This window comes from Dasypus novemcinctus, chromosome 12, assembly GCF_030445035.2.
Source record: "Dasypus novemcinctus isolate mDasNov1 chromosome 12, mDasNov1.1.hap2, whole genome shotgun sequence".
NCBI lineage: Eukaryota > Metazoa > Chordata > Mammalia > Cingulata > Dasypodidae > Dasypus > Dasypus novemcinctus.
In genome coordinates, this window is record NC_080684.1 from 101,016,233 (window position 1) to 101,037,617 (window position 21,385).

Here is a 21,385-nt window from a genome sequence, read left to right on the forward strand (position 1 = left end):
ATTCTCCAATCCTTCCTGTAGCATTTGTAATAAAATCCCTACTGATCTGGCCATTGCCTACCCCTCTGACATCTCTTACCATTCTCACCTTGCTCAATAAGCTCGAAATGTATTCATTCAGAGCATATTGAGCACCTACAATGTCCCAGGCCTGTATGCATTAGTCAGCCAAAGGGGTACTGATGCTAAGTACCATAAATCTGTTGGCTATTATAAAGGGTATTTATTTGGGGTAGAAGCTTACAGTCACAAAGCCCTAAAGAGTCGAATTCAAGGTCCCATAGTCATTTGCCAAGTGCTGATGCAAGATGGCGGGTGATGTCTGTGAGGGTTCAGCCTTCCTTCTTCCTCTTAAGTCTCCGCGGTACCAGCTTCTTCCAGTCTCAGCAGCAGACTGGCATAATAAGGCTTGTCTCTTTCCCCCCACCCCCCCAGGGCTTGTTTCTTTCCAGGCTCAGCAGCTCTGGTCTCTTCACAAGGTCAGCTATAGACCATCAGGCTCATCTCTCTTCCTGGGGCCTCTGCCCTGTCTAATGAGCTGTCTCTCTTCCTCTGCCCTGTCTTTTTCTGTGTGAGTGTCCACCCACCAAGGGGAGTGGGGACTCATTGCCCTACTGACATGTCTGAATCAAAGCTCTAATCTTAATTTAATCAAGTAAACGTAACCTTTGAATTTAATACAATCAAAGGGTATCACACCCAGGGGAACCAGCCAGTTTACAAACATAATCGCTATCTCTTTTTGGAAGCCATAAATAACATCAAACTGTCACAATGTACCAGTAAACAAAACAACCCCAAATCCCCACTCCTGGTGAGGACGTACAATAAACAATAAACCTAATAAATGGGTAAATGACAAAGTATGTTAGAAGGTGCATGTAAAAGAAAGAAAGAAAGGAAGGAAGGAAGGATGGAGGGAGGAGGGAGGAAAGAAAAAGGAGAAATAGAAAGGAAGAGAGAAAGGAGAGTAAAATGCATATGAATGTAGATTATGCAGGGGTTTTTAGGCCACTGCAAGGACTTTGGCATTTCTTCTGGATGAATCGGGGAGCACTAGATGATTTTTAGAAGACAATGATATGATCTAACTAATACTGTAAAAGATCTGTGAGCTTCTAAGAGTAAAGCTAGAGGAATAAATTAGAAACAGGAGACTAGCTGGGAATGGATGGCAGCAATTCAGGATCAGAATGGTCTGGATCACAGGAATCACAGAGAAGCTGGTGAGAAGCATCAGGTTCTAGGTACATTTTGAAGGTAGAACCAAGAGAATTTCTTGAAACAAATGTGGGGTGTGAGAAAATATTTGTAAATTATATATCTGATAAGGGTGTAATATCCAGAATATATAAAGAATACCTATGACTCAACAACAAAAAGACAAACAACCCAATTTTTAAATGGGCAAAGAGCTTGAGGAGACATTCTCCAAAGAAAAACAAATGGCCAATAAGTACATGAAAAGATCCTGAACATCATCAACCATTAGAGAAATGGGAAATCAATGAGATACCCCCTCACATCCACTACGCTATTATTTTTAAAATTCAAAATAACAAGTCCTGGGAAAAAAACGTGGATCAACTGATAGAGCATCTGCCTACCATATAGAGGTCCAGGGTTTGGTACCCAGGGCCTCCTGTCCCATGTGGTGAGTTGGCCCAAGCGCAGAGCTGCCACATGCAAGGAGTGCCATGCCATGCAGGGGTGTCCCCCACATAGGGGTGCCCCATGCATTAGGAGTGCACCCCCCAAGGAGAGCCGCCCCATGCAAAAAACAGAGCCCACCCAAGAGTGGCGCTGCATACATGGAGAGCTGACGTGGCAAGATGACATCACAAAAAGAGACACAGATTTCCGGTGCTACCTGACAAGAATGCAAGCAGACACAGAAGAACGCACAGCACATGGACGAAGAGAGCAGACAATGGAGGTGGGGGGGGGGGGGAATAAATAAAATAAATCTTAAAAAAAAAAATAAGCAGTGCTGGCAAGGATGTAGATAAATTGGAACCCTTGTACATTGCTGGTGGAAATGTAAACTTGTGCTGCTGCTATGGGAAACAGTTTGACAGTTTCTCAAAAGCTAAAACATAAATCAACCATATGACCCAGCATTCCCAATTATAGGTATACACCCAAAAGAACTAAAAGTGGGACATCAAACAGATACCTGTACACCAATGTTTGTAGCAGCATTATTCACAATAGTCAAAAGATGGAAAAAACCCAAGTGTCCATCAACAGAGGAATGAAGAGAATGTGGTATATCTATACAATGGAATATTATTCAGCCAAAAAAAAGAAGTTCTGACACATGCTACAATTTGGATGAAACTTGAAAACATTATGCTAAGTGAAAGATGCCAAACACAAAAGGACAAACATTGCATACATCCACTTAGCTAACATAAGCAAACTCAGAGACAGAAAGTAGATTAGAAATTTCCAGGGGCCAGGGAGAGAGGCCAAGGGGAAGTTATTGCTTAATCAGTACAGTTTCTGTTTGGGGTGATGAAGAAAAAGATTTGGTAATTGATGGTGGTAATAGCAGCACAACATTGTAAATGTAATGAATGTCACTGAATGATATGCTTGAAAATAGTTAAAATGGCAGATTTTATTTTATGAATTTTACCACAGTTAAAAAAAAATAGGAAGAAATCATCCAAGAGTGTAAGTGTAGGTGGAGAAGTAGATCAAAAACCTCAGGCCCATTTGCCAACAAAGGAGACTGAGATGATGTGGACTGCAAGGAAGGAAGAAGTGGTGTGTGGAGTCTTAGAAGCCAAACACAGAGTCTTCTATTTCTTAAGCAAGCCAAGTTTATTTCTGCCTCTGTGCCTTTGCACTTGCTCCTCCCTCAGACCTTAGCAGGCTGTCTCATTTGAGGCTCAGCTCAACTGTCACCTCCTCACAGAGGCCTTTCCTGATCCCCTGATTTCATGTTACCTCCTCCTCCCCCTCAATCTCATTACCTTGTTTCATTTTCCTCACAGTACTTATCACTACCTGAGATTTTCTTAAGTATTTATCTGTGTATGATTTCCCTAGCAGGAGGGGCCTTGAATGGCTCCATCACTGTGTCTCTCCTGTTTATAATAGTGCCTGTACATAGTAAGTACTCAACACATTTGTGAAATGATGGATAAATATTTACTACAGGTTTCTGGTATTCCCATTGGAGCCTGTAGGTACACAATAAATTAATGAGACAGAAAAGTTAACATGGAATCAATAACAAAACCTGAGTTAAGAACTTTGTAGGGTCCCTATGCTTTACCGTCTCACACAATTTTTCTCTTTTCAAAAGTCTGGTAAAAGCTGTGGTAGTGTTTTCACAGATGTGTGGTTCTTGTTTATGACTAAGACAAGGAAACAAATCACAGTTCTTCCGATTTAGCAATGGAGTCAAACAACACACTCCATTGCTCTCCAGTTTCAAGAGAAAACATGAGATTTCAAATAAAGCAATACAAGTTTTAAGAATGATCTAGCTGATCACTGAAAGGTTAGAGATGTAAAAAGGCATCCTGGTCTAGAAACGGGACTGTGCCATGAAGTGCAGGTGTTTTGCCTGGGAGGGAATGATGGATAACGCTAAATGGCAGAATGCTCCACAAAATTTAAGTACAGGGAACGCAGATGGGTCACCTCACCTATGACGCAGGGAGCAGAAAAATGTCAAAAATGTCTATAGAACTATAGTTAGGTGACCAATCGAGGAACGGGGAACGTGTGCTCTAGTAAGCGAACCGAAATCGCGGCCCCTAAGCAGATGCCATTCTAGAACCGTCCGGTATTATGGGCAGGTGACCGCCGAGCCTCCGGCATCTATTTCTGGGGGGTAAGAGCACCGCAGGAGAAAGCTTGCTCCGTCTCCCTCCCCTTCGAATCCCTAAGCGTTTCCCGAACTGAAACCAGGAAACCAAACGGTGCCTGGGCCCGAGTTTGAGGCTTCCCAGGGCGGCGGCTCCTCGGGCCTGGTTCGGACGCGGGTCGGCCTCCGCGAAAGGCCAGCCTAGGGTGTCGGGTTTCGGTAGCCAGAGGCGGGACGTCCCACCCTCGCCGTTTCCTCGGCTCCGGCCGGTAGGCGGGGCAGGCCGCGGCCGCGGGTCGGAGCCCAGGCAGAGGAAGCAGCCGCCGCCCCGGCTGAGGGAGCGTGGTCGGGGGCTTCCCGGCGGAGGGCGACGATAGCGAGTCCCTCCGAAGGTTTCCAGCCGGCTGGCTCAAGTCTCCGCGGCCCCGCCCGGCCACGCCCCAGCCGCCCTGGCCACCTCCTCCTCCCCAGTCGACGTGAGGGGGATTCTGCTCCAGCGCCTTTAAGAGGCGTGGTCGCATGCTCCGCCCACACCGCCCCCAGCCCGCCAGTCAGGGGTGGACGGCGGGAGGAGGTGCCTGTTGGTGAGGGGGAAGAAGCGAGGCGTGCGCCGCTGCGCAGGCGCACTGACTAGACCACGGACCGTGTATTTCCAAAATGGCGGCAGCGATGGATGTGGATACCCCGAGCGGCACTAACAGCGGCGCGGGCAAGAGGCGCTTTGAAGTGAAAAAGGTTGGGTCTCGCCAGCGCCTTCCTCTAGGAAGCTAGACAGGCGCGGATCTGGCTGGCAGGCCCGAGGGTGACCGAGGCGCGAAGAAAAGGGCTTCATTTCAGGGCGTTCCTGGGAGCGGGTACCACGAAAGGATGCCGGGGGGTGGTTCTTAGGGTTGATCGGCGTGGCTGCGGCCCACTGTCCGTGGGAGTATTGGTTTCGCTCTGAGGCTCAGGGGCCAATCACGGAAGTGCTTATTGAAATACGCCGGGTTGCGACTTGGCTGCGGGAGCCAAGCGCCTGGGCTGTCACTGGAGCGGTGGAGGGGTGGGGGAAGTAGAGGGTGGGGTTGGTGGGTGGGGGAGTGGGACCTACTGCGGTGGGTGGAGGATGGGGCAGTGCGGCGAAAGCCGGGAACCTGAGGTCCTGCCGCATTGGAGGCCTCTGAAAAGCTGGGCTGGTAATCTCCTTGCTCCGCCCCTTTACTAAGCTTCGGGGTCCCCCCGACTGAGGGATCTCGGCCTTCTCGCCTAGTCGAGGCCTGTGTTATCCCCTTCTCTGGCCCTTGCCCCCGCCAAGTTAGTGTCTCGAGTTGAGCGCTTGGCTCTTCTGAGGCGAGTGTTGATTTGTGTCACGGCCCCATCAGTCCTGTGGTTCTCCGTCATGTCTAGAAACCCTCCATCCCCCCCCCCCCCAAAAAAAAAAGCATGAAGAAGCCCAAACCGTGTGGCATTTAGGAATGGTTGAATGCTAATTGCGAATGACCCGTTAAAAGTGGGAAAACAAAAATGCTGAACGTGTCTTTTGCATGAAATGCCTTTTACTGGTTTGCCAACAGTTTGGGAGAAAAGTGCCTATTTCCATCTAAGATGAAATAAATCTGTTCAAAATGAGGATTTTTAAATAGGAAAGATGTTTTTCCTGGAAAATCTGGCTAAACACTGGTAATATTCTCCTTCTAGTGCTTTTGGCGTCTCATTGTGGGCACGGCATGCTGTTATAACCAGCAGCCATATTGAAGAATAATAGAAGTAGGCTTTTTTCCCACCAAGTTGAAGCAGTGTGATGAAAAGTGCTGAAGAAGTTACTAAACACTGAGATTTGGGTTTGCAGGACATAAAGATGTTGAGGGTGGCCCCAAATTAATGGATGAAAAGGGAGCTTGGGAGTATTTATAGTTGGAAAAGCCAGAGGTTGTTACTTAAATATTGCCTTTAGCTCAGTTCTTATTGGAACTAAATGTAGAGGTGAGCATATGAAGGTTGAAACATCAATTTATTTGCTGGTAGGAACTAAAAATTCCAGTGAATTGTAGAGTTTGTGGTAGAGTAATGCTGTAAGAATTAAGTGATAATCTCATTTTCTGTACTGACACTGTGGTAATCTACGATTACCCATTTTATGATCCAGTCATCATCTTAGTTCTTTCTGTTGTTCCTAGCTTTCACCTCCCCACTTATGCTTCCAAAGCCGCCTTGAAGAGCCAATATTTATTTATGCAGATTTTGAGCCCTTCTGCTTCTGCCTGGGGAACTTGCACAGTAATTCAAGTTCGTGCTTATTAATGCTAAAACAGACATTTAAAAATTATTCCTGATTTGCTTACATTGAAATGGCTGACTACGTTAAGCTCTAGGGGAAAAAAAATTAAAAGATGATACTTTGATTTCCTGTACGTAACAATTTGAAGAATGGAAGAGAATACATGTAGTCTATTGTTGTCCTCTGATATAATAAGAGTAGTGTAATATCCAGAAACTCTTTTGTTTGGTGGTCCGCGCAGCCAAAGAGATGGTAGCTGCAGCTGCAGCATGAAATCCCAAAGTGTGTCTGTTGCGTTATAAGGAGAGTGCATTGTTTCCCCTTTTCTCTCTTTGCAGTGGAATGCAGTTGCCCTCTGGGCCTGGGATATTGTGGTTGATAACTGTGCCATCTGCAGGAACCACATTATGGATCTTTGTAAGTAATTGGAGGAGGACGGGAGGAAGTGAGAAGGTTACAGGGATTGTGGCTATCCTGATGTGATCAGTTTCTTCATGAAAGGTATAAAGCATAGTCAGTGCTTGGGATCGTCTGCATCTATTCTGTTGATGTGTTTGAAATAGTTTTTTGTTTTGTCCTGGAGACATACTCAGTTAAGTCTACTTGATTTAAAGACAGTAGGGCCACATTTAGAATGAATTGTGGACACAGAGGCACTGCACTGTTCATGCTTCCTTTTTATGTTTCCCACTCCTACCTAGACACAAAGGCAGAAATAGTAAAAGGAAGAAAATTAACTTAGAGCTAAACTATTCTAGCCAAGCTATTTTTTTCTGGGCAAGATGGATAAAGAAAAGAAGTCTTAAGGAGTAAGAATTTTCAACTTTAGCCCCAACCACAGTAAAAAGGATGTCACTACCAACATATAAATAGGCAGTTAATTTGCAATTAATTTCACTAAAGAAATTTAATTTAAATCTGCAGATATTCATTACACATGGTGGTCAACACATAGTGGATCTGATTATAGCTGTTAACTAGCTGTATTAGTATCCTTATGATATTAGGAGCAAGAAATTTGATTATATCAGAACAGTTGAGGTAATTTTTTTCTTCTAGATACTAAATTGGTTTGTTATTGAATAAAAAATCAGTCAAAGAAATTCCCAAGGTTCTAGAAGCAAAATTATGGGCACTTGTTTTTTAATAGTTCACCTGCCTCTTCAGCCTCACCTAGAGCCACTGTGCCGCTCACTGTGATAGTTCTCTGGCCGCCTTTCCATCCCTAAGTCTTCATGCTCTTTATTAGAGTCCTTCCATATCTTCTTTCCGGAATATCCTCCCCCTCTTCAGACTCCTGACTAACCCAACACTGTCCAATATAAATGTGAACCACAAGTGCAAATGTATATATAATTTAAATTTTTCTAGTATCCATATTTTAAAAGTGGGAAAAAAAACAGGTGAAATTAATTTTAATGTACTTTTTTTCATTATTTTTAATTTTTTATTCATACATTAAACTTTTATTGATCTGCTATCATGGGCCAGGCACATATGATACAAAGATGCTTAAAATCCAGAAGCTTCCCCAAAGAAGCTCATGGTCTGATGGAAATAGAAACATGAAAACCATAATGTTACAGCAAAATAACTCTTTATGTAAGGACCAAACTTATAAAGAAGGGGTTTGGGGGCATTATGGAGAGAGAGTAGATTCTACACCTTTATGTCAGAAAAGGTTTATGGGAAGAGTGGACATTTGGCCTGGGTTTTTTTGTTTTTTGTTTTTGTCTTATTTTTTAAAGATATATAGATTACAAAAAAATGTTACATTAAAAAATATAAGAGCTTCCCATATACCCCATTCCTCTCCTCCCACATCAACAACCTCTTTCATCACTGTGGCACATTCATTGCATTTGGTGAATACGTTTTGGAGCACTGCTGCACTGCATGGATTATAGTTTACATTGTAGTTTACACTCCCCACAGTACATTCACTGAGTTATAGCAGGGTATATAGTGTCCAGCATCTGTCCCTGCAATATCATTAGGACAACTCCAAGTCCCAAAAATGCCCCCACATCATATCTCTTCTTCCCTCTCCCTGCCCTCAGCAACTACCGTGGCCACTTTCTCCACATCAGTGATATAATTTCTTCCATTATTAGTCACAATAGTTCTATAGTAGAATACCAGTAAGACCACTCTAATCCGTATTTTATTCCTTCATCCTGTGGACCCTGGGATGGTGATGTCCACTCCACCTCTAAATCGAGAGGGAGCTTAGATCCCACATAGCTGATGTATGCATTTCTTCTGCTTGTAGTTGTAGGCACACTTGGTTCCCTGGTGTGGTGGTTGACTATCTTCACCTCCCTGTTAACTGACCTGCGTAAGGCCAATGAACCAGAGAGTAGGAGTTGCAACTCTGCTGGGGCTCGGTCCAGCTGGCACATGGCCAGTCCAGAGATTTAAGTCTCCTGAGTATACACTAACCCCAGCACCAACCACAGGTTCAATAAAAGTGACAGAAGAGGCATGTGTAGAAAGGTTGCATCTGAGTCCAACTCCATCACATTCAGGAACACAAATTCCAAAGTAGGGCCCACTGGCAAGGCTCTGAACTCCAGAGCCATCTGCGATAACCTTAGAACCTGTGTGTCTCCATAGCCCTCAGGAGCACCAGTACCTAGGGTTATATCTACTTTGGCTGTCTCTGGGATCCTCCTGAGACATGCGTAAACGCCGACCCCTCTGATGACCTCCCGACTCTTTTTTTTTTTTTTAAAGATTTATTTATTTAATCACCCCTCCCCTCTCCTCCCACGTTGGCTGTTCTCTGTGTCTGTTTGCTGCGTCTTGTTTCTTTGTCCTCTTCTGTTGTCATCAGCAGCACGGGAAGTGTGGGCAGCGCCATTCCTGGGCAGGCTGCACTCTCTTTCACGCTGGGCGGCTCTCCTTACGGGGCGCACTCCTTGCGCGTGGGGCTCCCCTATGCGGGGGACACCCCTGTGTGGCAGGGCACTCCCTGCGCGCATCAGCACTGCGCATGGGCCAGCTCCACACGGGTGAAGGAGGCCCTTTGTTTGAACCACGGACCTCCCATGTGGTAGATGGACCCCCTAACCACTGGGCCAAGTCCGTTTCCCCCGACTCTTTTTGAAGTCTCTTAGCCTCAATAATGTACTTTAAAACTGAAATGCTTGCATTTCACCATGTAATAATAGTAAAAAATTGGATATTTCGCTTTTTGCTTTAAACTAAGTTCTTTAAATTTAGTATATATTTTACACTTACAGCACATCTCAATTCAGACTAGCCACATTTCAAGTGCTCAAGAGCCGCATGTGGTTAATGGCTACTGTATTGGAAACACAGGACTAAGCCATGAACTTGCTCAAGCATACACAGAAACACTGGCAATTCTGTTAGATTCCTGAGGCATTCTGTACTTGCCCTTTATAACATTCATCTAATTTAGTTGGTTCTCTGTCATGTCCATGTTTTCTGCTATGTCCCCAGCATCTAACATAGTGTTTGGTACATAATAGGTTCTCAATATATATTACTGGATGAATAATAAAAATACCAAATAGAGGAGTAGTCCGTGATCATTGCAACTTGGAAAACACAAATCAGCATTTTGCATTGGAATGCAATCATGGCGTGTGTTGGTAGTTTATTGCCCTTGGTTTCTGTGGGCTCTGACCACATTTACCTTTTCACACTACAGTGAGAGTAAATCAACAGCTACCATGACATTTCAAATAGGTAGAAGATACCCATCATAGAAAAACGTATGCACAGTTTTAAATGTGTTTGGGTGGGGTCTTTGATTATATGCTTGCTAATTTCTTTGCCTTGCATTTTCACAAGGACTTGTGCCTGGAGAAAAATTTTCTTTCATGGGGTTCTATTAAAATATTCAATGATTATCTGTAACTGTGACTTTGTGATCCTGGCTTTTTTTTTAAACACCTGTATTTTTTTTTTTTTTCCTTTTTTTTTTTTTTTTTTTTAATTTTTTTATTTTTATTGACTTTGTAATAATATTACATTAAAAATATATATGTGAGGTCCCATTCAACCCCACCCCCCCACCCCCCCTCTCCCCCCCCCCAACAACACTCGTTCCCATCATCATGACACATCCATTGGATTTGGTAAGTACATCTTTGGGCACCTCTGCACCTCATATACATTGGTTCACATCATGGCCCATACTCTCCTCTATTCCATCATGTAGGCCCTGTGAGGATTTACAATGTCCGGTGATTACCTCTGAAGCACCATCCAGGGCAGCTCCATGTCCCAAAGACGCCTCCACCTCTCATCTCTTCCTGCCTTTCCCCATACCCTTTGTCCATTATGTCCACTTTTCCCAATCCAATGCCACCTCTTCTATGTGGACACTGGATTGGTTGTGTCCATTGCACCTTTATGTCAAGAGGAGGCTCAGATTCCACCTGGATGCTGGATGCAATCCTCCCATTTTCAGTTGTAATCACTCTAGGCTCCATGGTGTGGTGGTTGTCCTTCTTCACCTCCATCTTAGCTGAGTGTGGTAAGTCCAATAAATCAGATTGTAGGTGCTGGAGTCTGTTGAGGCTCAGGATCTGGCTATCACATTGTCAGTCCAGAGATTCAAATCCCCTAAATATATCTTAAACCCCAACATTAACTGCACCTCCAGCACATTAGCATGAAAGTCTTATGAAGGGAGATCCCATCTGAGTCCAGATTCATCACACATAAACACCATTTCCAAAGAGGGGCCATCTGCCCTGGTAGTTAACCCCATCGGCCATGACCATAACTCCCATGGGTCTCTTTAGCCCTCAAAGGAACCAATATCTGGGGGTTGTATCTGCTTTATCTGTCTCTCTGACTCTGCTCAGTTGTGCATGAGGGCAAACCTTCTGCCAGCCTCCAGACTCTTTTTTAGAAACTCGTAGCCATATAAACTCATTTCTCCTTTCCATTTCCCCCTTACTTTAGGTCAAACCGCATTTTAAAGTCATGGTATTTTATGTAGACATGGATATTCTGCTGATCCGCATTGAACCTTCCGTATAAGGTCATTTTCCAGTTGCATCATCAGTTGGTAGTTGATAGTGGTCCCTCGTTGCCAGGGAGGCTCATCCCCGGGTGTCATGTCCCACGCTGGGGGGAAGGCATTGCATTTACATGCTGAGTTTGGCTTCGAGACTGGCCACATTTGAGTAACATGAAGGCTGACAGAAGGAAATTCCCAGGCACAAAGTCGCTCTAGGCCTTGTTATTATTTTGGGTTTATCAGCTCACAAGCATAGTCATTAGTATCAGGGGCTCACTGTTGAACCCTCACTCCCTCCCGGTCCCCACCACTGTACCTGGGAGACTGTCGCTGCTCCCCTAGGGACCACGACAGAGCACCACTGGCCAGGAACCCAGTACCCCCCCTACTGTGAAACACCTGTATTTTTAAGTCATTCCATGTGTCTCTGGACACCAGAGAATGTATTTTTTTGGAGGAATGAGGAAAGACAAAGGCCATCTATAGCCTGTCTTCTCTTAGAGCAAGTTGAATTCTTGAGGTATCAACGTAGACCTATGGGTATGTACCTATTTTATCACAGAAGAGGCAGAATATTGAAATCCTACAACAAAAATTATGAAAGTATTTTCTTAAATCATATCTTTTATTCTCTCAGTGAATATTTATATGCTGGACATTCTACTAGGCCCCAGGATAAAATGGTGACACAAATTAAGTCTTTACCCTTAGGAAACATACCTGTTTTTTTCATTGCAGACACTGAGAAATCTGATTGCCAGTACTAGGTTTGCATTCCTTTTGAAAAATAAATGGGGAGCAGACATGACTCAAGCAGTTGAGTGCCTGCTTCCCACATGGGAGGTCCCAGGTTCAGTTCCCGGTGCTACCTAAAAACAAAAAAAACAATAACAAGCAAACAAATAAACAAAAAAACAACTCGGGAACCAGTGTGGCTCAGTGGTTGGGCACCAGCTTCTCACTTAGGAGGTCCCGGGTTCAGTACCTCAAAAAAAAATTAATTAAAAAGATAAATAAATGGATTGGGGAGCAGTTCCATTTCTGGTACCTCCTAAAAATAAACAAACGAACAAACAAATGAAAACCAACTCTCATTAGAGAGTGGCTAAAGCTCAGTTGTTGAGCGCCTGCTTTCCATGTATGAGGTCCTGGATTCAATCTCTGGTACCACCTAAAAAAAAAAAAAAGGAAAGGACTGGATTGTGATTTGGACTCAGTTTTTACCTCCTTAAATCCACAGATCCGTCAGTGTTTATAAAGTGTGAAATCTGTCAACTTTTAAGATGAGCTCACTGCTTCCTTAGCTGTCCTTTGGTGGTGATGCTCTTATACTGAAGCTTAAAAGTCTCCAAGCTTTATAAATCACATGGAATAAGCTTCTGCCTTTACAAGGGTATGACAGAAATCCATCTGTTTGTCTGCCTCAAGATGACAGTGAACAATTCCTTCCCCTATTTAAACTAACTAGAGTCAACCCCTATATTCACTTTCTGCACCAGACGCTCAGAAACACTTTATATATATGAGCACATTTTACACGCATAGTCATTCTTCCTGTCAACTAGATTACATTCCTGTCACTCCTATGTATTTTTGTTCCTGGATAAGAAAAACATGTATTTGGCCCCTATTCTCTCTACTTTTAGAAGTAGTTTTTGTTGGTTTATTCAACTACTAAGAGCCTACTATGTACCTGGCATAGAAAGAAAAGGTTCCTGGAGCTTTGGGTGGGGGGCAGGGTGGGAGGTCAGGTATGTAAAGACTTATTCATAATGTCATTTGGTAAATGCTAAAATAATAAGTACACCTAAAGAAGAGGAAAAAAGCTTTTAGGAGTCAGGAAAAGGCTCATCCAAGAAGTAGGGTTTTAAGTGAATATTGAAGGATAGGGAGGAATTAACAGTGTTGGAAGGAGGTGGGTCCTCCAGGTATGGTAAGAAGGTATGGAGAAAGGGAAAGACTATCCTGAAGGGGCCATGAGGAAAAGGAAGACCTAAAACAAATTTAAACTTGGTATACTTTAAAAAAAGTTGTTTTTTACTTAATAAGTAATAAAAATTTTAGCTCTTATGTAGCTAATTTTCCAATACATAGTTTTCATCTCAGAGGACCCAACTTGAAGGACATTAGATATTATTTTGTCTGCCATTGTTTTGAATATGGTACATTGGCACATTCACAGCCCCAATGAGTTATTAAATACACAGCATAGAAGCTACATTCTCCGCTCTGAACAGGGGCAAATCCAGAGACTTGCTATTGTGAATCTGGATAGTTTTGTGATTTCAGATCCTTTGTCTTCCGTATTTCTGAAGGGTGAAAAGTTTATGGGATATCTCATCCCCTATGGCCATATATACTCATTAACATTTCAGCATTATTTTCCTACAGTTTTACTGTTTTTCAGCTATGGTAGTTTGAAGTAATTGTCTACTGTTAAATAGTCTTTCCTGCAGTATTTTATTCTTCAAAAGGGAGACCCCATGTAGTTAACACCTTCAGAGAAAGCAAATGATATATTAGTAATTCTGTTCTCTGAATATCTATCCCCAGTAGAGTTTTACTCATCAGTTCTCTATCTTAATCAGATTTTTATTCCATTTCAATTCCCTTCTCTTTCCCCCTCTATGAAATTGATATATAATACATATGCAGTAATTTATTCCATTCACTAAACAGAATCGTTTATGGGGCAATAAACATCAGAAAGTGGGGACCCTCAAATCTCTAACCCATTAGGCCTGACAGCTCTTTTTTTGGTATTGTTTTAAGGAATTTTGAATTTTGATTCCTTTTAGAACAGACCCTACTTTCCAGTTTCCACAGGCCTCTTCACTCCCTGTCATTTTGTACCTGTCCCAGCTTACAAGTTCCTACCAGACCTCTTTAGGGAAGGGAACTTGTTACCCAGTTAGGCCTTCACGTAGATAGGCCTGGATTTGTAAGGACTCTAAGAGGAAGCATTCACCTAGAATAGAGAAAAGATGCCAGTTCTCAGAGCAGTAGGACTTATGAAGTGGTTTTCAGAATTCACACAATTTACCAAATAAGGAGGAATCACTTATATTTTAACAGGTAAGGTTATGATCAGAATTATAAAGTGCTGTTTCCCATTGTTGTTCTGCTTTTTAAACAGGGATAGGAAATTGTTGCAAAGCATACCAAGTCACATAACTACCTTCTCTATTCAGCCTTTTTCACAATTGAAAGTCAGTTAGGATAAAGTTTTAAAATAATTTTTTTAAAAACATTAAAATAATAATAAAAGGAATAAAAATACCAAAGAAAGTCAATTAGGAGCTTAAAAGATGACCATACAAGCCAAAAAAAGCCCACTCTCTCTGCCTAGGAGCCCGTATCAAATCTTGGTGCGTATTTCCATCTCCCATTTCTCAGCAAGCTCTGTTCTTTTCCCCCATTTCTTAATAAATTCTTTTTACTGGCCTAACTAAAGAGAAAAGTTAATTAGGGGGCAGTGGATGTAGCTCAAGTGGTTGAGTGCCTGCTTCCCATATACGAGGTCCCCAGTTCAATTCCCAGTTCCTCCTAAAAACAAATGAAAAAACAACTCTCACTGGAGAGTAGATATAGCTCAGTGGTTGAGTGCCTGCCTCCCATGTATGAGGTCCTGGGTTCAATCTTTGGTACCTACAGAAAAAAAAAGTCAATTAGGATTGGAGTGGTATAGCTGGGTGATTGAGTGCCTGCTTCGCATGTACAAGTTCCTCGGTTCCATCCCTGGTACCTTTAAAAAAAGTCAATTAGCTATTAATCATTAGCTAGTTTTGTTCAGATTTGCTCCCTGTTCCCTGCCCCTCCCCACCAAAATCATGTAGTTGTACAGAATTGGTGGCTGCTATAGATTGAAAGGTTGCTGCTTCTGAAGTTGAATGATCTTGTTGCTCTTGTTCCCACAGGCATAGAGTGTCAAGCTAACCAGGCCTCAGCTACTTCTGAGGAGTGCACCGTGGCATGGGGAGTCTGTAATGTAAGGAAACATCTTTATCTTATCAACATGGCTTATAAACATATTACCACTTTCCCTGCTTTGCCAGTCTTGAAAATAACTAGGAACAAAAAAATGACTAGTCCACCTTTCTCTCAAAAGGTATACAAATAATAAAAATGATTTTAAATTTTTATATTCTTTCCCTGTTACAGGATAAAAATTTTTTGTTATTGTAAGGGACCACTTGCATCTTAGCTACAAAGTGGATCCACTTTTGTTGGTAACATTTTGGGAATTCATCTTTGGGGAAAAGCCTGTGGCACAGACTTTGGAGCATTCTCCCATTAGTGAGAATCCTTACTTTCTGAACAGATACTTTACTCTTTAAAGGCTTGCAGAACTAACTTTGATGAATAAACTGAATGTTCAAGTCTGTTTATGTGTATGTGTTAAGTGTGGCAAATGTAATGAGTTAGATGTTTTTGTTTTAACATGGCTCATGCCAGAAATGTTTTGTGCAGTGTCGTTGGGATGAGTGAATGGCCTTCCAGGGTGTAACAGCTGTGAAGGATAACAGATGTTGAATATGTTATTTCTAGCATGTGTTAAAAACTCAGCCTCATAGCTCTTTAGTCACACATGAGCTAAAATTGTCTTGCTCTGGGCCTTATGTACCATGGGGAGAGAGGACCCACAGACTCCAGCATGACGCAGGCAAAGAGGCTCTGGAATCAGACCATCATTTCCTGTCTCTGCAGCTTACTTGCCAAGTGTACCCAGGCAAAGTTTTTAACATCTGTAAGCCTGGGTTCCCTCATGGATTGGCTCTTTGCCCTCTTTGGCACATATATTCAAGCATATACAAGGAAGTATATTCCTTTGTAATGGTAGGAAAAGGTAAATTTGCCTAAGGAGAGACTAGTCCTGGGTTCTAGTTTTTGGTCTTCTGCTGACCACCTCTGTGAATTAGGCAAGTCACTTAACTAATGGGTTTCAGTTTCCTGCCTGTAAAGTGAAGATAATAATATCTGTCATGCTTAGCAAGCAGGGTTGCTGTGAGAGTCAAATGAGGTAATATATATGTTAACATCCTCTGAAAGCTATAAAACAATTCAGTGTACTCTGGGGCTATTGTCTTTCATAATACTTCCTTTCACCTCAATTTTTTATCTCCTTTTTTCCCCCCCTTCATAATAGCTACCATTTATTAAGAACTTAAAAGGTCTAGGAGTTTTACATACATTAATTCATTTAATTTTCACACCTTTATGAGAAGTGTTATTTTATCAGTGTTTTTAGGTAAGGACATTGATATTAAATATGCCAACCCTATATAATTTAGGATTCACTAAAATGGTAGTGTGAGCAATCTGAATCATGTTGAAGCTAGTCAGAGTTATACAGGAACAGAGACATATTAACAGCAATCCTGCTAGAACAAAATTCTTTATGTTGTGCCTCTCATTATAAGGTGGGGCCAGTGAGATATCTCCTGTGATTTATTATTAAACTGAAGAAAATTGTTATAACGTTGTGGTCCAGCTTCATGGGACACACACACCCGTAATCTCACTTTAAAACAAATCTCCTTGCCCATTAAAAGTCTTAATGATTATTCACCTCTTGTAATATTATATGTCAGTGGACGAATATATTAGAGTTGAGCTGGGAATGGGTGAGGTTGGAAAAGTGTGTCAGCTCTGGGTGGACAGCAGTGGCAGTATACTATCAAGGGCTGAGGAGAAAGCTCCATTCTCCAAGAAAGGAAGTAAAGGATAGAGAACCAAGAATGGGAGTTTAAAATCTACATGTGATCAGGAAGGGATTCCTTTCCCAAGAGACTAGAAGCTTCTCCTTAAAGGCTGATAAGGGGCCTGGGAGCTTCGTTCCATCCTTGTAGAGAAGGAGAGTACTCACTGCAAGAGCATACTCCCATGCTTCCTATAGAATTCCTTCCTTTAGGAGTAACAGCCTTCTTAACAAACATTTCATTGGAAATACGCTTATATCTCGCCAAAGTATAATCTTTGGTTGAACTTTTTTTTGTTTCTCATTGTTTGTTGCCTCCCATTGTTGTTCTCCAGTCCACTGTATGTGAGACTTTTATCAATAGATAGTTGACCCACATAGAGTTACTTTTAATGAAATGTATCTTTATCTTTTCTTTCAGCATGCTTTTCACTTCCACTGCATCTCTCGCTGGCTCAAAACACGGCAGGTGTGTCCATTGGACAACAGAGAGTGGGAATTCCAAAAGTAGGTGTCTCTGGTCATTTTGACATTATACAGCTGGGTTTGTGGTCAGCACCAGTCTCTGACTCACCTCAACTGGAGGGTTTATAATCTTAGAAGATGGAAACATGGAACATACCTTGTTTTGTAAATAAGACTCACCTATGAAGAAAATTCACAAGAGATTAGTCAACATTAGACATTGGAAACCTAGGATTTTCCAATCTTCTGGGGTCTGTGAAAGTAGAAAATATGAGAATCTGCAAGCTATAAATACTTTCCAAAATCCCTCCCATAATAAGGCTCCATGAGGGAGCGGATATAGCTCAGTGGTTCAGCACTTGCTTTGCATGTACTAGGTCCTGGGTTCAATCCCTAGTACCTCCTTAAAAAAATAAAAAAGGCTCCATGGGCTAACTAAATTTCAGGTTTTTTGTTTTTTTTTTTTTAATTATTTATTTATTTTTTTAAATTACATTATGAAAAATAATTTTCAGGTTTTTTTGCTTAGCATTAGAATTTTATCCACCAATCATGTTTCACTGGTTAATTCTGATATAGCAGTTATATATATCTTTTTTTTTTTAAGATTTATTTTTCTCCCCTACCCCCTCACCCCGTTGTCTGCTCGCTTGTGTCCATTTGATGCGTGTTCTTCTGTGTCCGCTTGCATTCTTAGTGGCACCAGAATCCTTCTCTTTTTGTTGCGTCATCTTGCTGCATCAGCTCTCCATGTGTGCGGTACCACTCCTGGGCGGACTGCACTTTTTTCACGTGGGGCGACTCTCTTTGAGGGTGCACTCCTTGCACGTGGGGCTCCCCTGCACAGGGGACACCCCTGCGTGGCATGGCACTCCTTGTGCGAGGCAGCATGTGCATGGGCCAGCTCACTACATGGACCACGAAGCCCTGGGTTCAAATCCTGGACTGTCTATATTTTAGGCAGATGCTCTTATCAGTTGAGCCACATCCGTTTCCCTAGATATCTTTGATTACATCTTTTTATTAGTATACAAATAAAATATGACACGGTAAATTTTTAAAGTCCAAATATTTGAACATGGTATACCACAGAAAAATTAGTATCTCAGGTTAGACCTTTAGTCCCACTCACCAGAAGTAGCCATCCGTGTCAACTTCGTAGTACCTTTTCTGACTGTTTACTTAAGCATATCTGGATTTTTTACCCTAATAACATAATAGCATCTTATGTACTTAAAAACTTTGCTTTTTTACTTAATATTACATTTGGGGGATTTTCCGTACCTGTTCATATTGAACTCCCTCTTTCTAATGGTTGTAGGACATTTCTCTATGCAAATGTACTATAATTTTTAAAATTTTTATTGTAAGATATATATAACTGAAAATTTCCCATTCAAATGTACTATAATTTATTTAATCAGTCCCTGTTGATGGGTTTCAATTTTTTTTGTTGTTAAAGACAATGTTGAGGTGAACATCCTTTTTCATGAATCTTTGTGTATATATGCAAGTATATTTGTAGCAATAATTCCTCAAAGAGGAATTTCTGGGTAAAATAGTATATCCTTTTTTATTTTTGGTAAGTATGGTTAGATTTTTCTTTCCTAAGAATATGGACTAATTCACACTCCCTTTAAACAATGAAATAAAGTACCTTTTCCCCTATTTCTTGCCAGCACTATATTATAAACTTTTCCATCTTGGCCAATCTGACAGCAAAAATTAGTACAGTAAGGTCTCATTTTATGTGAACTCAACACTTGCAAGTTCAGGTGTACATGATTGGCAAATTGAAAAAATGAAGTCAGAGAGAAAATTAAAATTTTTAAAAATTATTTGTATGATTAATTTTTATTCTTACTAGAGTGTTTATTTGCCTTATTTCTTTTAAAATGTATGATAGGTTCATATAGAAATACTGATTAACAGGATTTGCTATTATGCACACTTTTCAACTAATGCATAGGGGCTTGGAATATATTGTGTAAAATGAAGTACTACTGTATTTCATTGTTTAGATTTGCATTTTTAAAATTTCGGGTGAAATTGGGGAGCTTTTCATACTTCTTTGTGCCTTTTCATTTTCATGCTTTTTTTGTGCCTCATATTCTGCCCTTAGGTATATCTGCCCATTTATTTTTCTTTTGAAGTATTATTCATTTAATTGGTTCATTTTTATGGGAAAAAGGACTTTCATTTACCTGAGTCTAGTAAGATACTTTTAAGTTTAAAACATGAAAAATAGGGTTCTTTAATTGTAAACTGTTTGGAAATCCCTTATTGGTACAGTTATTTTGCTTTTAGTCTTTGTTTTGGAGAGGAATTTTGGAAGTCTTATCAAAGCATATTCTTTTTTTTTAAGAAACTTACCAAATACTCAGTATCTAACCCCATTCCTCAGTGTATGCTTAGTACTGTGTAAGATGTTGAAAATGTATGAGCAGTCCTTCCCTGTCCTTGGAGAACTTATACTCTGAATGAAACCATGACAGTTTAATGCAAGTCAAGTCAGATGTACTTTTTCCTAGTTCTCAAGAGGACTTCATAGTTGGCTGTGCCCTAGAACAGGCCTCAGTTCCATTTTAGACCAAAATTGTCTGTGTTGTCCATTATTCATGTCCAGGGCTAAATTCTTAAGAATTAGGAAGTACAAAAAATTCCTCATGTTGGGCTTGGACATTGCCACTTCATCCAGATGGTGACTTCCCAAGTCAGTGATTATCAGTGCCTTAGAAAAACAAATTCATGAGGGACGAATTACAGCATCTTTAATCTGATAGAAACTTCTGGATTCTTCTTCAACCCACTAAAACACACCAGAGTGCTAACCTTATCAAAGTTCACACAAGAAACTTTTTTAGACAGTATTTAAGTGGATTTCTTATGAGAAATACCTAAAGGATCTAATTTATGACATCAGCCTTCAGGGTGATTGGAGCAGTAATCCAGAGTTCTAGGGTGCTGATTTGTGTTCATATAGCAGATTATTTTAATTGGAGGCTAGCTGCTCAAGAAGAACCAGACCAAAAGAATTAAGATAGTAAAGAAGATCTTGCATTCAAGAAATACATTTATATATGGCAGAAATTGCCTGGCCTTATTTATTTGTATAATCTTGTTGGCCAAATTTTAACTTTAGGGGAAATCAGAAACCACCTGATATACAAGCCTAGTTTTTCCACAGTTCTCTTCTATAGTGCTGAATGTTTATTGGGGCTCTTATTGGAGTTGGTGATAGATTTGAAATTGAAGGTGGTTCAGTAACCTATTTCAGTATTTGCCTTACCCCCAACTTGCCTGAGTCCTGGAGTTGGGGTGAAAATGTGTCTGAGCAGCTGACTGGGTCCAGTGGGTAGAGTTCCCTTCCACAGCCACCAGCTCTGCCGTTCGCCTCTCCCCTCCCTGATTCTGCATACCATCTGACTGGGGAATGGGAGGAGAGTCCATGGGTATGGCTGAGTCACAGGAAGGGGTCCTCACTTAGGAGAACTTAGTAGGTAAGAAATGGACACAGGATGGTGAGATGAGAGGAAGTCGGATGGAAGAGGCAAAGACCAGTTGTCACCCAATCTAGCACACTTGTCGCTTACATGGTTTAAAAGTTCTAAATTTGCTCATATATTTAAGCAGGTTTTATAGTCTTGAATAGGAAATTACCGTGGAACTAATAAAAGAGTTTACTTTGTCTTTCAGGTATGGGCACTAGAAAAGGAGAATTCTTCATCAAACTCAACTGTTTTATTCATTTAATGACTTGCCCTCCTGTTACTTAATTATTATTTAGATAGAACCATGTCTTTTCTGCTTTGTCTTTTCAGTTTGCTCTTCATACAGCCATATTGTATTCTGTGTCAAATAAAGTCCCGTTGTATTCTAACATAGATGCTGTCTCTTGTATATGTGAAAAAAAGTGAACATAAATAAAAGGCCCCCTCTTCTTCCAAGACTGGTAAACCAGCTTTTGAAAGTGAAATGTTTGTTCAGTAGAGCCTGAACAGAGTTGTCTAGCATCACTTGGTCACAAGGTACCTGAGCATGGGGGCGTGTGGATTGCTGGCACCCTGGGTCAGCACTGTTTGTCTTCCTTATATCCAAGGGCTACGGGCAGCTGAGCGAGTGGAAGAGTGTGGGGTTCAA

At 41.5% G+C, this 21,385-nt stretch overlaps 1 protein-coding gene across 1 annotated transcript; it reads left to right on the forward strand.

Annotated features, from left to right (window-relative positions):
• The first annotated feature begins 4,404 nt into the window (after positions 1-4,404).
• RBX1 (ring-box 1) lies at positions 4,405-21,129 on the forward strand. The gene is made up of 5 exons (XM_004484158.5): positions 4,405-4,558; positions 6,419-6,497; positions 15,000-15,070; positions 17,202-17,287; positions 20,942-21,129. Exons 1-5 carry the CDS (start codon positions 4,481-4,483, stop codon positions 20,952-20,954), a joined length of 327 nt encoding a protein of 108 aa, XP_004484215.1. The 5' UTR covers positions 4,405-4,480; the 3' UTR covers positions 20,955-21,129.
• Positions 21,130-21,385: the final 256 nt, after the last annotated feature.

Coding starts and splice junctions, on each gene's coding strand:
- RBX1 (XM_004484158.5), top strand. CDS start 4,481: ATGGCGGCAGCGATGGATGTGGATACCCCGAGCGGCACTAACAGCGGC. Junction 4,559..6,418: donor GGCGCTTTGAAGTGAAAAAG/GTTGGGTCTCGC, acceptor CTCTCTTTGCAG/TGGAATGCAGTTGCCCTCTG. Junction 15,071..17,201: donor TGGCATGGGGAGTCTGTAAT/GTAAGGAAACAT, acceptor CTTTTCTTTCAG/CATGCTTTTCACTTCCACTG.